This window comes from Macrotis lagotis, chromosome 2, assembly GCF_037893015.1.
Source record: "Macrotis lagotis isolate mMagLag1 chromosome 2, bilby.v1.9.chrom.fasta, whole genome shotgun sequence".
Classification (NCBI taxonomy): domain Eukaryota; kingdom Metazoa; phylum Chordata; class Mammalia; order Peramelemorphia; family Peramelidae; genus Macrotis; species Macrotis lagotis.
Genome location: NC_133659.1, coordinates 252486718 through 252508584, shown reverse-complemented (window position 1 = coordinate 252508584; position 21867 = coordinate 252486718). Strand labels below are relative to the sequence as shown.

The 21867-nt window shown below is 44.7% G+C and overlaps 1 protein-coding gene across 1 annotated transcript; it reads left to right on the top strand.

Moving 5' to 3' along the window:
* Positions 1 to 132: 132 nt before the first annotated feature.
* Positions 133 to 21612, top strand: COPZ1 (COPI coat complex subunit zeta 1). The gene is made up of 9 exons (XM_074225735.1): positions 133 to 343; positions 10723 to 10791; positions 12215 to 12296; positions 12917 to 13008; positions 14462 to 14517; positions 17928 to 18005; positions 18155 to 18206; positions 19365 to 19403; positions 20174 to 21612. Exons 1-9 carry the CDS (start codon positions 164 to 166, stop codon positions 20219 to 20221), a joined length of 696 nt encoding a protein of 231 aa, XP_074081836.1. The 5' UTR covers positions 133 to 163; the 3' UTR covers positions 20222 to 21612.
* The last annotated feature ends 255 nt before the right edge of the window (positions 21613 to 21867 follow it).

Genomic DNA, 21867 nt, shown 5'->3' with positions numbered 1-21867 from the left:
ACTTGGAAGGAAATTGCGTCATGAAAATCACGTGCCGTTACTTCTTCCAATTGGAACTCAGCTGTCCCCGCTTCCCCTGATCCCCATGGAAACAATCACCGCCCCTTCTCGATCATCCCGCCCCCTCGATGATCGGCTTCGGCTGTGCTATTGACTCTTCTAGATGTCAATCAAGAACCGCGCTTGTTTTGGAAAGACTTGGCTGAAAGCCCTTCCTTCTCTGGGGAAATTGTGCCTTTCGATTCGCCAGCAGAACCGGGGCCTGGAACCAATCATCGGCCTCTTCGGCTCCGTGGCTCCACGTCGGCAGCAACTTCGGGGCAAGATGGAGGCGTTGATTCTGGTAGGAGTTGGGGAGGCACCTGGGACACTGGGGTCCCTCGGGAGGCCGGAGTCAAGGCCAGCCTTAAGCGTGGGGGGATCGGAGCGTCGGGGGGAAAGGGATAGTCGGGAACAGTCTCTAAGGGACCGGCCTCGCCGCGCGGAACGTGCGGCCTAGTCCTGGCCGAAGCCTCGGACTCGAGTAGAAGGCCCAGCCGGTAAGGGAGCGCGCTGTCAGTTGGGTCTGGCATGGTCAGGAGCCCTGATGCAGGAGGAGGCTCTGGAGCAGCCCGAGCCGGGGTTCCCCCACCCCTCCCCAGTAGCAGTTCTGAGCCCCGGGGTGTGAAGTTCCCAGAACCCCCTCCCCGGACTGGGAGGGAGCCGGAGCCTTGTCATCAGCTCAGGCTTCCCCTTGGCCTTCACGATCTTTCACCCTTGGACTCTGGCCCTGATTTCAGACTTTTTGTTCCTGCCTCAGCCCCTTTCTCTCCTTTGTGCCTCTTCTACTTGGAAATGACTCTTGGGCCCAAAGTGCAGTCAGGACAAATGGTCTAGACTTCCAGAGCTGTCCAGGCTTTCTCTCATTCCCCATTCTCCTGCTGTGGTTTGCAGACAGTTAACATCCTTCCTTTCCTGGAAGAGCTTGAGTATGTTATCACGTACATATGTTGGGAATTTTCCTTTTAGAGCTGAGTCTCCAACCGACATCCCTGAGCATCCAGCTATAATCTCCTAACAAATCTCTCGGATCATCCTCAGGTATCAGAACACCACGTTTCCACTCTTTTCTTCCCAAGATGATTAGTCCAGGGGATGCTTGTTTCTTTTCATGAATTTAGTTTAGAGTTGGAAGAGTCCAAGTGGAAAAATGTGAAAATTAAGCTGCTTTTTTTTTTTTTAAAGATTTTATGCTTTTTGAGATTTGAAGGAATCTTTGTTCTTAACTGGTGAATGGAATAACTTCTTTCATGGAGATCTTAAAAAATAGATACACATTTCCCTTTGTTTCTTTTTTCTTTTTCTTTCTTTTTTTTTTTTCAAGGCAATGGGGTTATGTGAGTTACCCAGGGTTATACAGTTAGGCAATTATTAAGTGTCTGGGACTGGATTTGAACTCAGGTCCTCCTGACTCCAGGGCTGGTGCTCTATCCACTGTGCCACCTAGCTGCCCCAAAGGTGTCTTTCTTGAAGCACGATTACTATAGACCCTTTCAAGAGTGGGTATGTAGTGGTTGAATAAGAAGGATGAAATTATTGGGGGGGGGAGATTTTTTTAACTTTGACTTTCTTTAGTTCCTCTCATTTTATTGTTGTTTTTTTTCTGATATAGCCCTCCTCCTGATCTGTACTTCAGATAGGTGCTAAGGAACACACTAAAAGTAAAATTATGAGTTAGACCAAAGTTTTACCAACACATCCTTCTCCTAAATCTGGATTTTTTCTTTCTTTGACTTCCATATGTCAACATCATCTTCCCAAAGCTTCAGTTCTTTTGGAGCTTATTATTAGAATGTGGTAGGGCAACTAGGTGGCACAATGGGTAGAGCATTGGCCTTGGAGTCAGAGGACAGTTCATATTCGGCCTCAGACATTTGACATAACTAGCTGTATGACCTTGGCCAAGTCATTTAACCCTGATGGCCTCAAATCCAGGTCCAATAGTCCTGATTCATATTTGGCCACTGGATCCAGATGACTCTATAGGAGAAAGAGACTAATGACTTAGCATAGCACCCCATCACTCAAATCCATTTCATGTGCTTGTCACAACATCACTTCCCTGATGTCATGGTCTTCTTCAAGAACGAAGGACAAACATTATTAACATGTGGTGCTTCTGGGGCACTGTTCATCTGAGTTCATCCATGTGAGTAGAAGGTCTCAGTTTCTTCAGTTTTACCAAATTTTCCTTCCCTTGAATTAGATCTTGCAATATGCACTGTTTGACCTCCCTTTGGAATATTTTCTCTCTCTTGGTCTCATCGACAAGGTTTTCCTCTCCTGTCAGGAAATCTCCTCTCTTTTTTGTCCTTAGTGATGCCATACACCTTCCAAAATAAATTCATTTTTTTCACTTCTGAATCCCTTTATCAGATTCTTTTGATGTTTGATTTAACTCAAGAAATATTTACCAGAGTAAAGCACTGGTTTTTGTTTTTCCACTGTCTCTAATGAGCAGTGCCTACTGGTCTTGAGAACTCTCTCCTTGTTCAATCTGTGGTGCTGAGCTTAAATAACTGTCTTATGTGGATAGTATTTAACAGTGCCCCCTTACCTGGAAAGAGCCAGTTGCTTTCCCAACTCCCTCTGTACCTTCCTTTTTTCACATTACTTCCTGGTTTGATTGTTGAGAGCCCTGATCCAACATCTGGAAAAATCTTTGGTGCTTAACTTAAGTATGTTGTTCTTTCTATACCCCCATTAGCACAGTTTTTATGTTGTTGTCAGTCGTTTCAATTGTGCTCAACTCTTCATGACCCATTGGGGGTTTTCTTGGCAAAAAGACTGGAATGGTTTGCCATTTCCATCTTCAGCTCATTTTACAGATGAGGAAACTGAGGCAAAGGGGCAAAGGGGTTGAAGTGAATAGTCTAGTGCTTTCTGACTCCAGACCCAGTGCTTTATCCACTGCACCACTTAAGCTGCCCTCCACAGTTGATATAGGGTTTGCTCGTATGGAAGGACTCTGGTTCTAGAATCAGCAAAGGTTATGGTTGTGGCAGTTTTTGAATTCCAATATGCTTCTCTATTATTTAGGATTCCATATTGTCTTTCCCTATTAGAATGTAAGGTTTTGAGAATAGGAACTATTGTATTCCCAGCATTTAGCCCAATGTCTGCACATAGTGAGCACTTAGTTGAAATTTTTCATTCACTCATTGTTTTTATTTGTGGAAATCTAGCTTTGTAGAGTCTTTGAATAATACAGTCCAACTTCTTCATTCTCTCCAGAAGTGTGTCTAACCTACACTAGATCACCTTAGGAAGGAAAATCCTCATTTTCTATTCTTAACAATTCTATTGATAAGTCAATCTTGTGATTACTCATTGCTTGTTCAGCTGCTAATGTCATCCTTTCCTTTTCTGATTGGAAGAAAGAATAGGTAACTACCTTCCACTGCCTTAAAGATGGCAGTTCAGTTTCTTCCTCCTTTCACCCTGCCCTTCTAAAACAATGAATCATCTTTCTTATGTAGGTTCTCCCTTGGATCATTGGTTTAGAGTGTGAAGGTATCTTAGTGGGCTTCTAGTCAAGTCCCTTCCATTTGCAAAACAGCAAACTGAGGTCCAAAGGACTTTGCTCTGATTTATACTGGTTAGTAGGTAGCAGAGCTAAGATTTGAACTTAATGTTGGATTGCAATCAGAGACCTTTCTTTTGCACCATTCTATCTTTTGGATTCTTGTATGTAATCCTCACTCTGCTCTTTTAGTATCAGTTGTCTAGACTTTCAGAGTTATTTACTTTTTCTCTCATTCCCCATAACACTGCTATAGTTTCCAAACAGTTAACAAAACTCAAGGTTCCAGACCTTGTTCAGAAAATTAGGCCATTTAAGGGTAGTGAAGATGTGTTATATAGGGAGGAGGGAAACTGAAAACAACCCAGTGAACCTAAGGTTTGATGTTAGTCTATGCCCCTTGGTTCCTGAATCATCTTAATGGGTTTTTTGTCTAATTCCTTTGGCACTAACAGCGGAGGTACTTGCCCTAGAATGCCCCTTCCCCTGATCCAGCAAAGATATCAATTACATTAAGCCCCTAAAGCATTCTCATCTAGTTCCAGGCAGCCCCCATACCCCTCTCCCAGCTGTGTCCTTGCTGCTGCCGGGCCTTTCCATTTAGTTAGGAGAAGTAATCTCCTTGCTCTCGCAACGTGGAGATATATTTCTTGACTGGGGCGAGAACGGTGCCAGCACTGCCCCCGGTGAGGTCCCTGGCAGCCATAAAAATTTTTATTGTGATTATGCTGGTGTCAGGGTGTCCATCTGGGTTATTGCACACCTAGTTTAATTGATTGAAGTTTAATTTATTGACACTTCAAATTAAATGATCAGAATAAACTGTGCTGTTACTCTGGCCGGCTTGTTTTAATGGTTGATTGCTGGAAGCAGACCTCAGCTTGAACTAAAGCCCCTGAAGAGCAATTGATGCAGCTTCTAACTCTCCTCATGCCTTGCCCTCTGAGAAGACCTCGTTATAGATTTCCGACGTATTTATATATTTTGTTCCCTTCTCCCTCACTGTGGTGGGAAGGAGCCAGTCCCTGGCAAGGTGTAAATTACCTCAAAGGTCCAAGGAAGTAGTCACATGGTCAAGAGAGAGAGAGAGAGAGAGAGACCTCTAGATTGGAGAAAAACAGACTCCTAAGAGGCCAGGTCTACTGGCTAGATAGAAGAGGCAATTATCTGGTTAATTAAAACAGTCAAATAGCTTTGCCTGAATTATCCAGGGTTGGTGGGAAAGGTAGTTGAGAGAGAACAGAGAAAGCAAAGAGAGAGAGAGAAGGTAATTAAGAAAACAACAGATTTGGGCTTGGAATTATCCCCATGCTCACTCCAGCTTTTCATTTTACTCCTCTTATGTAGATATAATCATTGAGAGTTCTGGTTTTTAACAAGGAAAGCTGGGGGGTGGTCAATGAAGCGGAATATTGATGAGTGACTCCAGAGAGATAATGAATCAACCCTTCCTATCTACCCATGTTAGTCTCCTGTCTCAAGTAGGAATGACAGAGAACTTAACAGAAGTTGCAATGTTGTCCCATAGGATAGTTGATGAAGATGGATTTGTGTCATGAATGCATGTCAGCCATCTCATCTTTGAGCTCATAGGGCCCCCCCCCCCCCAAATTGTCTTGTCTTCTCACCTGTAGGTACAACAAGCTTTTCTCTAGTTCTCTTATTTCTACTCCATTGTTGGACAGACTTTCCTTTCAGAAAATCTTTCTAAATCACCAAGTTATCCTACCTAAGTCATTCCTGCTGCAATTGAAACTAATTTTCTCCTACCTCTTCACCATTTTCTACCACTTGATTTTATGATTCTATACAAATTTATGATCATTGAGATGTTGCAGGTGATCTCACTTTATAGGTAGTCCTTAGCAAACAAGTTTTCAGAGAAAGGCTCTCTTAGAGCCCATGTCCCAATGAGAAGGGGAAACACGAAGTTCCCTCGCTCCTAGCTTGGTGTTCTCTGATTTGGATGTGGGGTTGGCTTTTACTCCCTCTGCTGGCTGGTCTTCCATTTAGTCCCTCAATCCTCTTGTCCCTTCTCTGAGCAAACACTGGCAACATAATTCACATTGTGTAACCCTTTAAAGTTTACAAAGTTTTATTCCTCACTCTACTGTTTTAGTATCAGCAGCCCTGGCATATGACTTGGTGGTGCATATAGTATTATCTTTTTTTTTTGTCTTCCACGAGGCTTGATGATGCATGTTACCTTGTTTTACTGCTCATCTTTATAGTAGCCAAAGCTCAGGTTTTCTGAGTCCCAGTCACCACAATGACTTTTCCACTATCTAATACAGTCTCTACAGTAATAAATAAAACATAGTCCCTTCTCCAAAAGAATTTATAATCTAATGGGATTGTTATTTTGGATGGAAAAGGGATCTTGTGTAGTCCAATCCCTCATCCTATTGGGGCTGATGTAAAGTGACTGGCTCTGGATCATAAACACAGTGAACAGCAGCACTGGAATTTTAACTCTTGTTTGTTTTTTGTTTTTTGTTTTTTTTTGCAAGGCAGTGGGGTTAAGTGGCTTGCCCAAGGCCACACAGCTAGGTAATTATTAAGTGTCTGAGGCTGGATTTGAACTCGGGTCCTCCTGAATCCAGGGGCAGTGCTCTATCCACTGTGCTACCTAGCCGCGCTGATTTTAACTCTTGAGAGCACCCTCTCTCCATAATATTCACTCAACAAATATTTGAATAATAAAAATATTTTTATGGTGCTTCTTTCTCCTGATTCTCTTCTGACATTGCTAGTTGCTCTTAGTCCCCTTTTCAGGATCTTCCTTGCTCCTCCTGGGCCTTTATCTATATCTTTCTCTCATTGTCTCTCTCCATTCAATCCTGTATCATACTCCATAAGTACTTGACAGCCCTTCCAGCCACCCAGATTTGTAGCCTCAGTCTTCTTTTTCCCTTCATGGCTCACCAATTGCTAAGGCTGTCATTTCTGCTTCTCTACTGAATCTTGCACATGTGTCCTCTCCTTTCATGCTTTCACCATCATAATTCAGATGCTTTTAATATTTCTTGCCTAGACTATGCAATAGCCTTCTAATTGCCCTCCTTGCCTCCATTCTCATTCTTCCTGATCCATCCTCCACAAAAGTACATCCCTGACCCTGTCAACCCTACTCAGATGGTTCCCTCTGGTTACTCTTCCTTCCCCCCCCCCCCCCCCCCCGCCCCCCAGCACACTTGGGCTTCAGCCACCCTATCCAAGGGATTGAGTAAGAGTGTAAATCTTTTACACTCTTACTCATTTATCCACAGGGTCTGCATACGTGTGTGTGTGTGTGTGCGCATACACTTGCACATTTACCCACACACACACACACCTCTCACCTCCCTGTTTTACAGAGTGTCTGCCATTCCTTGCTTTCTCAGCACTTCTCTCCTAGGCTCCCTATCTTCCTTTCAGGTGCCACCTCTTTTAGAAACTTTATCTTTGCCCTTTCCTGAAAATCATTTTGTTTGTATTTAACTTTATCTCCCACCCTGGCCCAAGAAATGCAATGTAAGTCCTTAAGACCAAGGACTCATTCATGGTTGTCTTTACCTCCTCCCTGACTAGCACAATGCTAGACTATGCTTACCAAGTGCTGTCTGGTAAGAACACTCTCAAGGTAGAGGGCCTGGGTTCAAATCCTGCCCCTCCTACTTATTTTTGGGCAAGTCATCTTATCTCTTGGTCCTCAGTTTCCTCAACTATATAATGAAAGGCTTGGACTAGATGTCCTCTGAGGTCCTTGGCAGTTCTCAGTCTGTCATTTGTAATAGAAATCAAATTTGGGGAGTGACTATCCACAACTTGCTCACAGTGTTTTCCCCAATGTCCATTCTCCTGCAGACCTTTCCTTCCTTTCCTTTTCTGGCCAGGTTTTGGTCTGATAAAAGTAGGTATCATTTGAGGAAGATTCATGAGGACTCCCATTTCTGGGATCCCAGTGTCTCAACAAGGTCTTAAGCCTTACTTTTCCTCTGCTGATGTTTAGACGGCTTCCCCACAGTTTTCAGCCCCTTCGTTTCATGGATAGATCAGTTAATTAGCTTCTCAGCTATTCCCATCCAAGTCCATCCTCAGAAGGACCTTCTGAAAACTTAGTATGAGGCTTGAGCGTGCAGCTGCCCAGCACTGTAGCATTAGGCAAGAGACCTCTCCTCTCAGGCTCACCTCATTGTCCCTTCAGATTTCTCTCATTATCTAACAGTGCTTGTGGTGGGCATCTTGTTGCTCACAGCTGTCTGCTCTTCTGCTTATTGAAGCCTGGCAAAGAGAGGCTTAAGAAGCGTGGCTGCAGATAGGTGGTGAGACCCCTAGGGGGCAGCATAGGCACCGTCTGACCCACCAGTGAGCAGGTTAGGAGACAGGCAGCCCCGAAGTTGAGGTGGGAGCCTTCCTTGCTCCTTCCTTCTGCTCTGTTAGAGAGCAGGTCCCAGAGCTTCCCTGAGAAGCCCCCTGTCTCCTGGGCTACCCCTCAGCTCCCTTCCACCCACCATTTTCCAGGCATCATTAGCATTTGAGGTGAAGTTCTGTTATACACTCAGACTGTGGCTCTCTGAAAGTCAGTGCATCACAGAACTTTGTCTCGAAAGCTTTCAAGCGGCTGTCTGTTTGGGGGGAGTGGAGCAGAAGGACAGACTTCTGAACCCTCCCAACACCTCCCCAGTCCAGTAGTCCTATCTTGGCAGCCATCTCTAGCCTCTGTTCAAAGGTCAAGCCTGGTCCATTGTTCAGGAAGTACAGTCTTTCCTGATAGCAGGCTGTTATTTATAAACCTGCCCTTTTGCAAAAATTTCATATGAAATGACATTATCAGTAATGACTTCCGGAGGCTTAGGCCAGTCTGTTTTATGGCTGGAGACCTCTGGGACCTTCTGCTGTTTGAGAGGTAAGGGCTTTGGGTGGAGGCAAAGGGAGACTCTGCCCTGAGAGCCCACCAGCAAAGAGTCAAAACAGGAGAAGGAACTTTTTGGGAAAGCTACTTGCTTCAGAGCAAAGTTGAGAATTAAGGTAGGGATTGAGTCATTAGGGAGGCCTTTTGCTGGAATTACCTGCAAATTCATATCCTTGCTTTAATTCAACCTCCAAACAATTTGAAAAAGCACACTACTTCTTCTTAGGACCTTCTTTCTTTCCAGAGCTTTGGAAAGTCTTTCTCCTTTGTTCTCTTTATCCTTCTCTTGTTTATAGTAGAACACAACAGGTCTAATTTCATATGTTACATTACTGAGACTTTCTAGTAAGTTTAAGAACAGAGCCAGGAGGAGAAACTTCTTGCTCTCTGCTGAGCCAGGTGAGCAGCTGGACTTAAGTATCCAGAAGCCATGAAAATTGTAGTTGCCCACAGCACTTCTCCTTCCCTTTTCTTTTGGCTCAGTTTCTTCATTTGCCATGGAGAAATAACCTCTTTTGGCTCTTTTTTTCCCCATAGTAGGCTATTTAGGTCATCAAGGTGAGTGGGGCAGGGCTGGAACCCACTAAATCACAGAGTTCCTTTGTTTCTTGTATTCTACTACCTCTGTTCAGGGAGGTTTGTTAGGGGTGTGTGCAGGAGTCGGGAGTAGTTGTCTTTTCTATATGATCAATATTGGGATTCGTTGGCAATTATTTAATTTACTTAGACAAATAGATCTTCTTAGAACGTTTATCTAAATTTGGAGATTTAGGTGTAGAAAGATTCTGTAGATGAGTTTTGATTTTTATCCCAGGGTTCTTACCACTTAAAGACTGGATTCTCTTTACTCTTCCCCCAAACCATTCCTATTCCCTGGGGTTGGACATGCTCCAGTGGTGACCCAAAGACCCTTGGAGGTCTATTTTGGCAATTTGCCTACTCCAAGGCATTTGACTCTTGGCTGTATCTTTTCCCCTCCCTTCCATTAGCTTATTGTTAGCCTCTGACAGGAGCCAGGCCTGTTGGAAGGATGAACCTGGCCCTTTCTAGTACTGGTGGAGGTTTTTTAGGCAAGAAGAGGCAATATCTTTTTTTCTTTTTAAACTTAAGGTTTTATTGAATCCTTTTGTTTTTGCCTCAGTCATTATTCGTTTCTTCATAAACACGGGAGTACCAATGAGAAAGTGTATTGATTAGAGAGTGAAGTCTTAGAAATCTAGGAGTCCCTTCCATGGGGATACTCTTTGCCCTGCCCCCAAAGAGTCTATTTCCTGAAAGCTTCAAAGGTGCGGGTCTTCATGGCTATGGAAAATTGTAGGGCCTGGGAAAGGGGTTGTATTATGTTTGCAGTAAAGGAAAGAGTGATTCCTTGGGTGCCTTCATCAAGGCCAACCTTCCTTCACAAAGAAACTGATGAACTCAAAGCTTGGCAGCTCAGAGGGAAAAGAAACTCCCCTTTTTACAGCTTCTGCCTTCCTTAGATAGGTCTCCTCCTTACTTTATAATCCCAGAAGTGCAAGGCAGTTTTGTACCTGCATTTTTTAGTAGTACTGATCAGGGGCCCCAGTTAAAAATTGAGATGGAAGGGAAGATCCAAGAGGCTGCCACAGGAATCCCAGGTAGCATTACAATAAGGGGGAACTACAGTGAGGAGAGAGACAGACAGAGACAGAGACAGACAGAGAGAGAGAACGAACAAGAGCATACAAACACCCCAGTTCCCTTCAGTTTGGAAAAGAAGTGGCTTTCTTAAAGGTTACTTTCCTCCTCTGCATTGCTGCCGCACTGGAGGTCTGCATTGCTGCTGCAGCCAGAGCATATTGAGTATGCTCCTCTGCAGCCCTTGTTAATCCCATAGCAAAGAATATTTCAGATTGACCTTTGGCAGTTTTAGATTGGATGCTGGGGAGGTCCTGAGCCTGGGGTTCAGCATGTTTCCTGAATAGGATTGCCTCTCTGACCTGTCTTGATCATTGCTCATTGGTGATTGACTCCTGCCCTGGGCTTTTCCCTGGAGTGATGTGCTTTTCTAATGCTTATTAAGAACTTCTTGCTAAAATGGGCCCCCATAATTCTTAACTCTGTAAGCATACCCTTCTGTCATGCTGGCCCCTTACCCACTGTGATCTGAGATGAACCTGGGAGAAGGGACTTACAAGGACACTCAAATCTTCCATCAACATCCCAGGTGGGGGAGAGGGCCGGGATCTGGGCTGGCAGCATTGGCAGGAACCCCTGCAACTAAAAGCAATCCCTGTCTCTTCAGGAACCTTCTCTGTACACAGTCAAAGCCATCCTGATCCTGGACAATGATGGAGAGCGGCTCTTTGCCAAGGTGAGAACTCAGACAGATTTATATACACTGAGAATGCTGCCCCTGCCATCTCCTTCCACTCCCTCAGGCAAGCAGAGCTTTTGAGCGTTTTCCCCTCCTTGCCTTGCAGCCCTCCAGATATTTCTTCCCAGTTACTCTTATTCCTCCTCAGTTTCTCTGTCTTTTAGTCCCTTCCTTTAACTTGTTTATTTTTCCTTTCACACTGGAGAGAATGCATGCTTTTTTTTCAAATGGAGACAAATATCACAATCTGAACAAGGAAATTCAAAGTGCCCAGAAGCTCCTGCCTCCCACCCTTCATCTGTGGGTCTCATGTATAGAATTACCATTAGCTCGATTACCCTTCAACCATCCCAAAGTAAAGCTTTGGATCTGATGAATGGGATGGGAAAGGATGCTGCTTCTCCTTCTCTTGTTCCACCCCAACCACCTTCTCCCCCTTCTGGAGAAATTCCTTCTGTCCCTGGTGTATTAACTCTGGGTGAGCACAGCATAAATCAATCAGCAGGTAGAGATTAGTTTAGAATTCACCAGCTGTTCCTCCCTGTAATTGGATGTAACTATGCAGGACACCTTTTGAAACAGTTATCCAGTTACTAAATGCCAGATCTGTCATAGGTCTTCAGTTGACTGCGACGGATTGGCCCCTAAAGAGCAGAACAATTTTAGCAGTCCGGGTCCCTGCCCCCTTGTCAGAGGGAGCCTAGAGTGGGCTCAGTAATGTGTCAAATTGGCTTCTGATTCAATTGCTTTTAGAAGTCAAGATCTGTAGAATGGAAAAGAAAAGGGAAAGAACTTGCTTTTCTTTTGGGAGGTTATCGAAGCCTTTCCCTAAGCCTTAGCTCCCTATAGTGAGGAGTAGGAACTCAGATCTGAGAGAGATGCATCACTATCTCCCAGGGTCTTTTGTGCCCGATAGTGACAAAGGCACAGTGTTTATTGAGTTCCCTGGAAATCAGAAGGGGCCAGGCTGACATTTCTGCCCAGTCTTGCAGCAGCTCCCAGGAAAAAACACTTGCCTGGATTGATCCCAGGAGTTTTTGCTTGAGCTGAGAAGGAGCCAAGCCTTTTCAACTGCCCTCTGAAATCATTGCTTGGTGGGACCTTTGGGTTGGGGGCTTTGTGGGAGAGTTCTTCTCCCTCTTCCCTTCAGCAAAAACTGTACAAGGTTACACTGCCTTTTCCTTACCCCTCCTTTTTTTGGTTAAGTATCTTTCTGTTTTCAGTATCCTCTCTTGGATTTGCTGCTCTCTACTTCTAAACTGGGGGAAGGGGGAGGTGACATAGGAGGAAGGTCAGATGTTAAAATGGACAAGACCAAGACCCCAGAGGCAAAGCAGTCAGCATTCAGTCACTCTTCCCTGGGTGCCCTACCCTCCTCCCCCAGTTTTTCTGACTGCCCCTTCTTCTTCTCTCCTGCCAGTACTATGATGATACCTACCCCAGTGTCAAGGAGCAGAAGGCTTTTGAGAAGAATATTTTCAACAAGACCCACCGGACTGACAGTAGGTCATTTCTTTCCCACCCCTTTGGAACCAGGACAGAAGTGGGGCAGAGGGATGGGGCTGCAGCTGCTGCTCAGCCTTCTGGTTTTTTCTTTCTCCTTTTCTCCCCCCCCCCCCCCCAATAATAAACTCTTCAGAAATGGAATGGGGAGGTGAGTGTCCCTCACTCGGGAATACTGTACTGGAAGGTTGGCTGTTAGCTACCTGTCTGCTTCCTGGATTTATGAGCCTCACTTGACAAATTTAACTGCAGCTCTGCTTATTGTACCGCATCCATTAGGGCAGGTAAATGGAAGTCTGGAAAGGTGACCGCTCTGCATTTTCACCTCCAAAGAATTGACTGGTTTCCCACCTCATCCACAAGGAAGGAAATATGGGAAGGCAGGGGGAGAATTCTGGCTGAACTCCCCTGGGCTCCATCCTCCCACCCCTACTCTCTGTCTCCAAAGGGAAGAAAAACTTGACTTTAGGAATTTGTTCCCCTTGCCTTATTCAAGCCCTTGGAGATAACTGTACACCAAAGCATCTTTAAGTAGTTGGGGTCTCTGCATGAGGAACCCCTCTTAGTTCCTCCTTTCATTGCCCCAGGCCCTCAGATCATCCCTCTTTCTGTTTTCCAGGTGAGATTGCCCTCTTGGAAGGCCTGACTGTGGTGTACAAAGGCAGCATTGACCTTTACTTCTACGTGATTGGCAGCTCCTATGAAAATGAGGTAAATTCCCTCAAGCTCTGGCTTGTTAATCCTGAGTCCACCTGTTGGACCATCCCTCTTTTCCCTTCTCAACCCAGAAAACAATTTGGAAATCTTTCAGGACCCTGTCTACTTTTAGCAGGACCAATGAAGTCAATATTCACACCCAGTCACTTAGTTTCCGAGGTGAAGGTACTTTTTACCAGTTGACAGTTTTGCCCCTCCCCACCTTTTTAGCAGAAGTGTCTAGGTCCAGGGAACAGAGCTTAGCTTGGAGGCTGGAGACCTTGAAGCTGTCCTGAACCAAGTCATTAGCTGTGGAATCCAAAGCAGACCCCTTAACCTCCCTGAGCATCAGTTTCCTCATCTGTGAAATGGAGATCCTAATATTAACACAGCCTACCTCACTGGATTGTTGAGGAAAACCAGTTTGGTAAACCTGTAGAGGACCATAGAAATGGGAGCTCTTTCTTCTCTTAACGGCTTCTGTCTGATCTTCTTTAGTTGCCATGGCCAACCTTCTGATAAAGAGCCTCCCCAGATTTAAGTAACCAGGTCTTGGATGACAGTCCATCAAACTAGCCCAAATGCAAAAATTTCCAGTCTAGTAGGAAAGCTACACCTCCCCCCTGCCCCAGTTTGTGTTCTAGTAGCATAATCTTTGGGGGGTCACCTCCACACCAGAATGAGACATTGCAGTGGGCCTTTATTACTATGTCAGCTTGAAGTTTATAAAGTACTTTATATTCATTCTCTTATTTGATCCATGGGAGATAAGGATGCAAGTAGTATTTTCTCCATTTTACAGAAGAAGAAACTGAACTCAGAGATCATATAGCTAATGAATGGCAGTCAGGATGTGAACCCATGTCTTCTGATTTCTGGTCTGGTGCTTTTTTTCATTATGCCACATTAATAGAAGTTAGCCTCAGAAAACAAATCATACAGAAAGGTCTTCCCAAAATAATCTATCACCTCCAAGTAGAAAGCATTGACTGTATTAACCATTTACTTCTGTGTATAAAACACAAGCTCTTTGATGGTGAGTGGCCATCAGCATGCATTATCAGAATTAGAAATATAAACTTTGAAATGGATCACATTTGCTGTAATCTGGGTCAGTTTGTTCATTCCTTGGTTCATGCTAGTGATGAAACCTCCTCCCCCTCTCATTTCAGCATGATGTTTCATCTTACTTATCATCTCATGAGTGGAGAGAATATGGAAAGGATAATTAATTATTCCCCACTGGCTGAGGTCAGACCTTCTGTCCAGTGACCCCAGTTGAGGGCCCCCACAGAGGCTATGACTAGACATTCTGAGTAAAAGTAGCTAAAAGTGACAGAATCTTCTCCCTCTAATCCTCTTTCCACAGTCCCCATGCTTTGGGGCTTCTCTATGTGGACCATTTCTCTCTTTCAACAACATTAGAGAATTTAGTCAAACCTCTGCCTTCCTCTGTTTGCTCTCACAGTTGATGCTAATGGCTGTTCTGAACTGCCTCTTTGACTCTCTGAGCCAGATGCTGAGGTAAGCCAGGCCATTGTGGGGGGGGGGGGGGCAACATGTGACCACCCTTTAGGACCCAGTGGGGAATTGTTTCAGCTGAAGTTCCTAAGGAGGAAGCAGATCTGCCCCTTCAATTTAGTTTGTGACAGAATGCCATCTCTTATGAAGATAGTCTTCCATTTAAAGATAGGAAAATGGCACTGAGCCGAATCGGCATCATCTTTTGTATGTCCCAATCAGAGCTACTAGTAACTTGAAGAATAATGGCCCACATTTCTGTAGTGCTTTGCACTTTACACAGTATTTTACATACATTCTCATTCCCTGACACTCTAATGAGGTAATCTAATTAGTATCTCTATTTTACAAACAAGGAAAAAATAAGGCTTAGGTTATAGGATTTACTCATTATCCCAGATCCTGGTCTCTGAATCCAGATCAACTCAGTTTTCTTTGCATTACCTGCTGCCTCCTCTTCCCCCGTGCATGTCTGGAGGGGGGAAAAATTGTCACAGAAAAGTCATTTGTGGATGAGGGTTTATTACTTTGAACCTTGGTTTAATTTGGCTGTGTCATTTCTGCCTTCTGATACTCAGTTTTCCCCTTTAGTGGAATAGGGATGCCCTTTACCCTACTCTTCTTGCCTAGCTGAATTCATGTGGAAGCTATGAATCTAAACAGGGATACAAGAAGCCTTTTTTTTTTAGGGTTTTTTTTTTTGCAAGGCAAATGGGGTTAAGCGGCTTGCCCAAGGCCACACAGCTAGGTAATTAAGTGTCTGAGACCGGTTTTGAACCCAGGTACAAGAAGCCTCTTAAAGAAAGGCAGTGGTGGGGCGGCTAGGTGGTGCAGTGGATAGAACACTGGCCCTGGAGTCAGGAGCACTTGAGTTCAAATCCAGCCTCAGACACTTAATAATTACCTAGCTGTGTGGCCTTGGGCAAGCCACTTAACCCCATTTGCCTTGCAAAAACAAAAAAAAAAAAAAAAAAGGCAGTAGTTTTTTTTGGGGGGGGGGGTAGTAAAGTAAAAACTCCAGGATTTTTGAGGAGAGGGTGGCAGTGACCTGATTAGAACCCACTATGGTTCTCTCTCCTCCATAGATAGCTTCCATTTCCTTTCAGCCCCAGGTTATCAAGCTATCTCCTTTACAGAGGGTACAGATAGACATTGGCTTCTTTTCTTAAAATCTTGGGGGCAGCTAAGTGGTGCAGTGAATAGAGCACTGGCCCTGGAGTCAGGAGGACCTGAGTTCAAAAAAAAAAAAAGATCTCAGTTGCTGTATTTGTCCATTAAAGACTAAGTAGGGAGGTGGATAACTCCCTTTTGTTCGGGAAGGTATTGATTCCAGATGAAAGAGTAGTTAGGGAGAGGGCTGTCCCCAGCACCAAATTCAGTTCAGACTGGGAGTGTCCTTGGCTTAGGTTTCCCCTGGAGGCCCTCCATACCTTGCAGGAATGTAGCCAAGGTTTTGAGATCCTGCTTTTAAACGAGGTCTTTGGGGAGCTACATGTGGGAAGTAGGGTAAATAGATTACTGTATTCCCCATTCAAATTGGATCTCCTTTTATTTCCCCTCTATGTCCACTTAGGGTTTTAGATCATTGCAAATTCACTATGACTCCACAATGTGGCCTGGCAGCTAAAAAGTTTAACATGGGGGTGTCTAGGTGGTGCAGTGGATACAGCACTGGCCCTGGAGTCAGGAGGACCTGAGTTCAAATGTAGCCTCAGACACTTTTTATTTCTTAGCTGTATGTCCTTGGGCAAGTCACTCAACTCCCCATTGCCTTGCAAAACAAACAAACAAAAGATTAGCACAGTTATAGATGATGGTTACAAAAATATCAAATCCAGAACAAGGGAATTTCAGAACCTCCTTGGTCTTCCCTAATTAAGTTGTATCTAGAGCATTGTGTTTGGTTCTGACGGTCATATTCTGAGAAGGATGCTGTCAAACTGGAGTATGTAATTAGGGGAGGGTCATCAGGATGAATATGAATCTCATAATCCTGTTTTAAGAAGATAATTTGATGCCCTGGAAGTGTTTTGACTAGAAAAGGGATGTCCCTTTTCATGTCCCATGAAAAGGTATTTTTGGTAGCTTAGAGCAAGACTGTTCAACCTTACTTTTAAAAGTTTTTATTGAGACAATAGATAATATATTTTGATTTGCCATTTTAGTGGGAACTTTGCAGTAGCTCAGCTTCCTTTACTAAAGTATTTAGTGAAGCCACAGGCCACAGCTGAATTTTGAACAGCCCTGGCTTAGAGGACAGAAGTGGGATTAGTGAATAGAAGTAGGGAGACAGATTTGGGGGTGGTATTTAAGAAATTCGAATAACAGGAGCTGAAATTATCTAGGCTGCCTCAAGCTCTTAGAATGTTCAAGCAGAAACCAAACAACCTTCTTTCAAAAACATCCTAGAGATAAGATTTCTCTTTCATCACACTCAGTTTGGATCAGTGTACAATATGGAAACAATGTAAAAAGACTGACAAATTGCTTTCTGGGTGGGGGTGAGATTGGGGGAAAAATTGTAAAACTCAAAATAAATAAAATCTTTAAAGATAAAAAATCCTAGAAGGGATTTCAAGTGATGTCAGTGGTTCGGCGGCATAGAGGGAAGAAACAAGAGGTGGGACTGCTCAGGAATCAATCTTGTCTTAGTCACTGGCAAGACCCTTAACCTTTCTAATCATCAGGTTCCTCTTGTTAAACTGGGGATAATAACAGCATCTACTTCATAAAGCTAATGAGATGACACTTGTTAAGCCCCTAAATGCTGGCTGTTATTATATAAGGATATGATATTGGGCAAGTTGGGTTACCTTCCCTTGGCCTCAGTTTCCTTATCTGAAAAATGAAGTGGTCTATAACTCAATTGAATTAGAATAAGAGCCTTTTGATAAATGAATAAAAGATATGAGTAGGGAGTTAATCTCTCTAGCCATAGGAAAAAGAATGCCCCAGATCACCAGTAATTAGAGAAATGCCAGTGAGACAACTCTGAGGTTCCATCTTACTCTCATCAATCTGGCAAACTGACAAAAAGGGAAAAGAAAACTTGTTGGAGGGGCTTCAGGAAAATGAGCCTTTCAAAGTACAGCTGGTGGAGCCTTGAATTGGTGCAGCCATCCTAGGAAGCAGTTGGAGCTTTGCCCCAAGTGTGGGGCTTCAATTGAATGATCATTAAAGCCCTTCTCAGCTCTAAGTCAAGATCTGGGTCTCTGAGGAAGGACAAGGCCCTGGTTTACTCTGCTGTGAGAGGGTGCATTCTCTTTTTCTCCTTGCCCCATTCCCCCTCTGGGTAGGGGGTGGATGAGGGGTTCTTTGATTTTCTTGGAAAGATTGTGAAGAACTCGCCAGCCTAGTACCCTCAGATTCCTCCTTCCAACCACCTGGCTTCTTTTTTCTTCTTTTGCACCCAGGAAGAATGTTGAGAAGCGAGCCTTACTAGAGAACATGGAGGGACTCTTTCTGGCTGTAGATGAGATCGTAGATGGAGGGTGAGTCTTATGGCCAGGCTGTGGTTTGGGGGGGGGGGTTGGGAGATTGCTCTGACAGAAGGCATTGTGTTAGGGGAGAAACCTCTGTTCTTCCTAAGTGGGTCTTGTCCTGGCCACAGTGGGTGGAAGTTTGCTGTTTATCTCCACAGGGTAATTCTCGAGAGTGACCCCCAGCAAGTGGTACACAGAGTGGCATTACGGGTAAGTGCCTTCCTGTCTTGCTGGGCCAGACTCATTCCACACCTGAACACTTTCTGATTTAACCCTATTTGAGAGACTAGATGCAAAAAACCCATCCCTTCCTACAGTTCAGTTCCCCTCTCCTTTGGTGTCACATAGAAAGGGAAAGGAAGGAGTTTCTCTTTAATACTTATCAGGACTAAGGCACCTTACACATAATAGCTGCTCAATGAATATTTAAATGAATGAGTGACTCTATAGATACATAGAGCTTTGGAGCTAAAAAGAAACTTGACAGGTAATCTCATTATTCAGAGATGGGAGAGCACCCCAAATGTCTTCTGAGTTGGATTCAGAGTCACCTACCGAGTTACCTTTCCTGACCTTTCTAGCCAGAAGTCTTTCTTTCCATCTTTCCTTTTGCTAGAAATCCTAAAAAGGAGACACTTAGGGTATGGGAAGGAATGGAGGGGCTAGGGAGACAAATTTGAAACCCCATTCTTGGAATGTCCCGACTCTGACCTCCACCAAGCAGAAGCCGATAGTGCTGGGTAATGGGAAATGTCTTCTCCCTTAACTGCCATAGGCTCCATTTGCATAGTTTAATCTTCTTCTCTAACATATGTCTCCATGTGGAAAAAGGGAGGGGCTTCCCCACCCCACCCTCGCTCCCCCCCTTCCTTCTTGGGCTGCTGTTGCAGCAGTTTATTCAAATTAACATGCTGTTGTTACCCATTAGGCTTTGCAGGATCCGTTAAACTACCTCTCCCTCACTCCTCCCAGCCCTCCTTTAATCCTGTCCCCAAGTGAGATGGATATTCATGGAAAAAATTTTCTCTAACTGGGGGAGTCAGTACCCCCCCTTCCACTATAGGTTGAGATCAGAGAACCCAGTTGGACTGGGTCTTTTATAAGATCATCCTGCCCCTAAAGCAGGGGGATGGGTGAAATAAGTTCCTTTAATCAGATTCGGCCCTGTCAAAAGGTGCAGCCTGTTCTATGCCCCTTTCTCTGGGATGGGGTGGGGAGACACAGAGTCAAAGTCATCTATGTTCCAATTAGACTTCAGTATGAGGATAGTCTTTTTTCTCCACTAAAGGGAAGCCTGTTTGACTTCTTCCCCCCCCCCCCAGGAGTTTTGCTGTAGCTTTGTACTCTGACTGCTTGTCTCTGTTATAGGGTGAAGATGTCCCCCTCACGGAGCAGACTGTGTCTCAGGTATGTTCCTGACTTCCTTCCTTTACCTTGACCTTCCACTTAACAGTAGAAATGGGAGATGAAGGAATCTCTGCCTTACACTAAGACAGCCTCCATTCTTCTCTAAGCCCCCACCATTGCAGAGACCTGAATCATGCTTTCCACTGGGATTGTCCAATCTCCTTCCCCACAACCTGCACCCCAGTTTTCTGTGATCGATGGCTCTCAACCTTTCCCTGTACCCTTCAAACCCTCCCAGCCTGCAGCCTCACCCTGTGATTTACTCCCCAGCAGAGGCTTGCCTTAAGCAGATGGTCTTTGTGCTAGCGCTCTCTTATTATTCAAATGAGGACAAAGCTGGGAATGCACATTCCAGAATGTGCAGGTTTGACAGATCCATCCTTCCTTGGTTTCAGCTATCACTTGTCTTACCTGATACAGGAGAGGGACTTTGTTTTCTGCCTGATGGGAATTCTTACCAAGAAAATTTTACCTCTGAGCCCATTTTTCTTGACTTTTTCCTATGTTCCCTGCTTACATGTTCTTTTTCCTCAAGTTTTTTTTTTTAATGGAGGGTTCAGAAAACTAATAGGCTATCCGTATCTGCTCTGCATCTTAGATTTGGATATGGCTTCCCATGATCACCATAACATTTTTAATATCCCTTCATAAACTTAAGACAATTAGACTTTGGAGGGAGGTAAAGAGAATAGAAAACTCAACCCAAGAAAATTGGTCACACCCCCCATTTCCCCACCAGTTCTTACTATGGGATACTCCTATGCCTGCAGGTATTACAGTCAGCAAAGGAACAGATCAAGTGGTCACTGCTTCGGTGAAGACTCCATCCCCTGCCCCCGTCGTTCCTCCCCAAGCTATTTGTCTACTGTGATGCCCCCACCCCTCTCACACTGCACTGATGATCTCAGGGCCAGTTTAGGAGAATGATAGGGGCCTTCTCTTCTTGCCTCTATTCTTTACCTTCTCTTCTGTTTTTTTCTGCTTTTCCCAAAATTATCCTGAAAACCATAAACTAGGTGATATCCTTCCAGCTTTCTCATCTCTCCTATCATTCAAACAGTAAGCTTCCTGGAAATGGCCCAGGCATAGAGCTGGGAACAGAACAGGGGGACCGGATGGCACTGCCAGATTAAAACTTTAGGAAAAATAGTCTGTTTTCCTCTTCTGATCTCACCCTGCTTGGGCCTTGGCCCCATTCCCAAAACAGGGAGAAGAGGAATAGTTCTTTCCAGAGGCCCTAGATTTTATCAGCTACTCATGTATTTCCTCTTATTCCTGCTGAGAAAGGAGGCAAACAGCTTAGGGAGAGAAAGGCAAGCAGACAGTGGCTGACAACTCTTTGAAATAGGATGAGGTTGGGAGAAAAGGGTGGCAAGTAGACCCTCAGTTATTTGCTATACCTCTCCCTAACCCCAATTCCAGGCCTTATTTATAGGCCTAAACTTCTGTGGCCTCTGGGAGAGAGCATCTTGGGGGTCTCTGTAACCTACTCAGCCCCCCATAAATCTCTACTCTTTCCACAAAGAGTAGAAACACCATGTTCCCCAGTCTGAGACAGCCAGACTCCTGTAGGAGAAACCTCGGGCTCCAATCTGGAAGATGGGTTCTCTGCTTAGCATTTGGGTGAGGGTTAGATTTATGTCTCTCATCCTCTGGGTTCCTTCAGCCCCCTCATGATCTTGTACGTTTGAGATATATATTTCAACCTTGTATCTGTAGACCCTTTCCCCATCTTGCTGGCCTTTTCTCAGGCCTGCTGGGCACCAGGAGGTGGAGGCAAGGAGAAAGTTAGAGTCATCCTTATGAGACTCAGGTTGGGGTAAAATGAAGATTAATCTTCAAAGGACACCAGAGGGGGCTGGTTTGGAGCTTTGTGTTCCCATTGTGAAGCCTCTGTGTGATGTAGTCACCTTGGGTTAAATCAGTGAGCTTTGAGGTTCCCAGGGAAGTAGAAGATGAAACCACCACGCTTTGGTGTGACCTTGCTCCTGGACATCAGCTCCCCTTAAGAAACAGGCCTCTGGTCCCTCTTGTGCTATTGCCCTAAGTCTGAGGCCTTGACCGCTGCCCACCCTGGCTTGACCACATTTCAACAGAAAAGAAGACCCGGAGGAAGAGATGGGGACAGGGCAGGCTCTGGGAGACAGAGGCCCCTGCCCAGGATCCTATTCTGCACAAAAGACTGGGAATAAAGCATTCCCCCCCCCAATTGCTTCTGGTGTGTTTTTGGGGGGAGGTGCTTCTTTTTTGCCAACTACTGTGCTCCCATTAACCATTTATCACTTCTTCCTCCCATCTCAGGAATTCCCCCTTACCCCTTTCTCTAGACATAATTTTCAAGGATTTTTTCCCTCAGCATCCCTCTGTCTTTCCCCTAGAAATGCCTGCCAGGGGTGGGGTGGAGAGGAGATGGCATTTTCCTCTGTCTGGGACCCAGAGAACTGAATTCTTCCTCCCATCTTCC

What these genes read in the sequence shown, in the direction of transcription:
- COPZ1 (XM_074225735.1), top strand. Translation starts at nt 164, where the DNA reads ATGTCAATCAAGAACCGCGCTTGTTTTGGAAAGACTTGGCTGAAAGCC. An exon ending in GAGAGCGGCTCTTTGCCAAG is followed by an intron (nt 10,792 to 12,214) that starts GTGAGAACTCAG and finishes CTCTCCTGCCAG; the next exon opens with TACTATGATGATACCTACCC. An exon ending in TCTCTGAGCCAGATGCTGAG is followed by an intron (nt 14,518 to 17,927) that starts GTAAGCCAGGCC and finishes TTTTGCACCCAG; the next exon opens with GAAGAATGTTGAGAAGCGAG.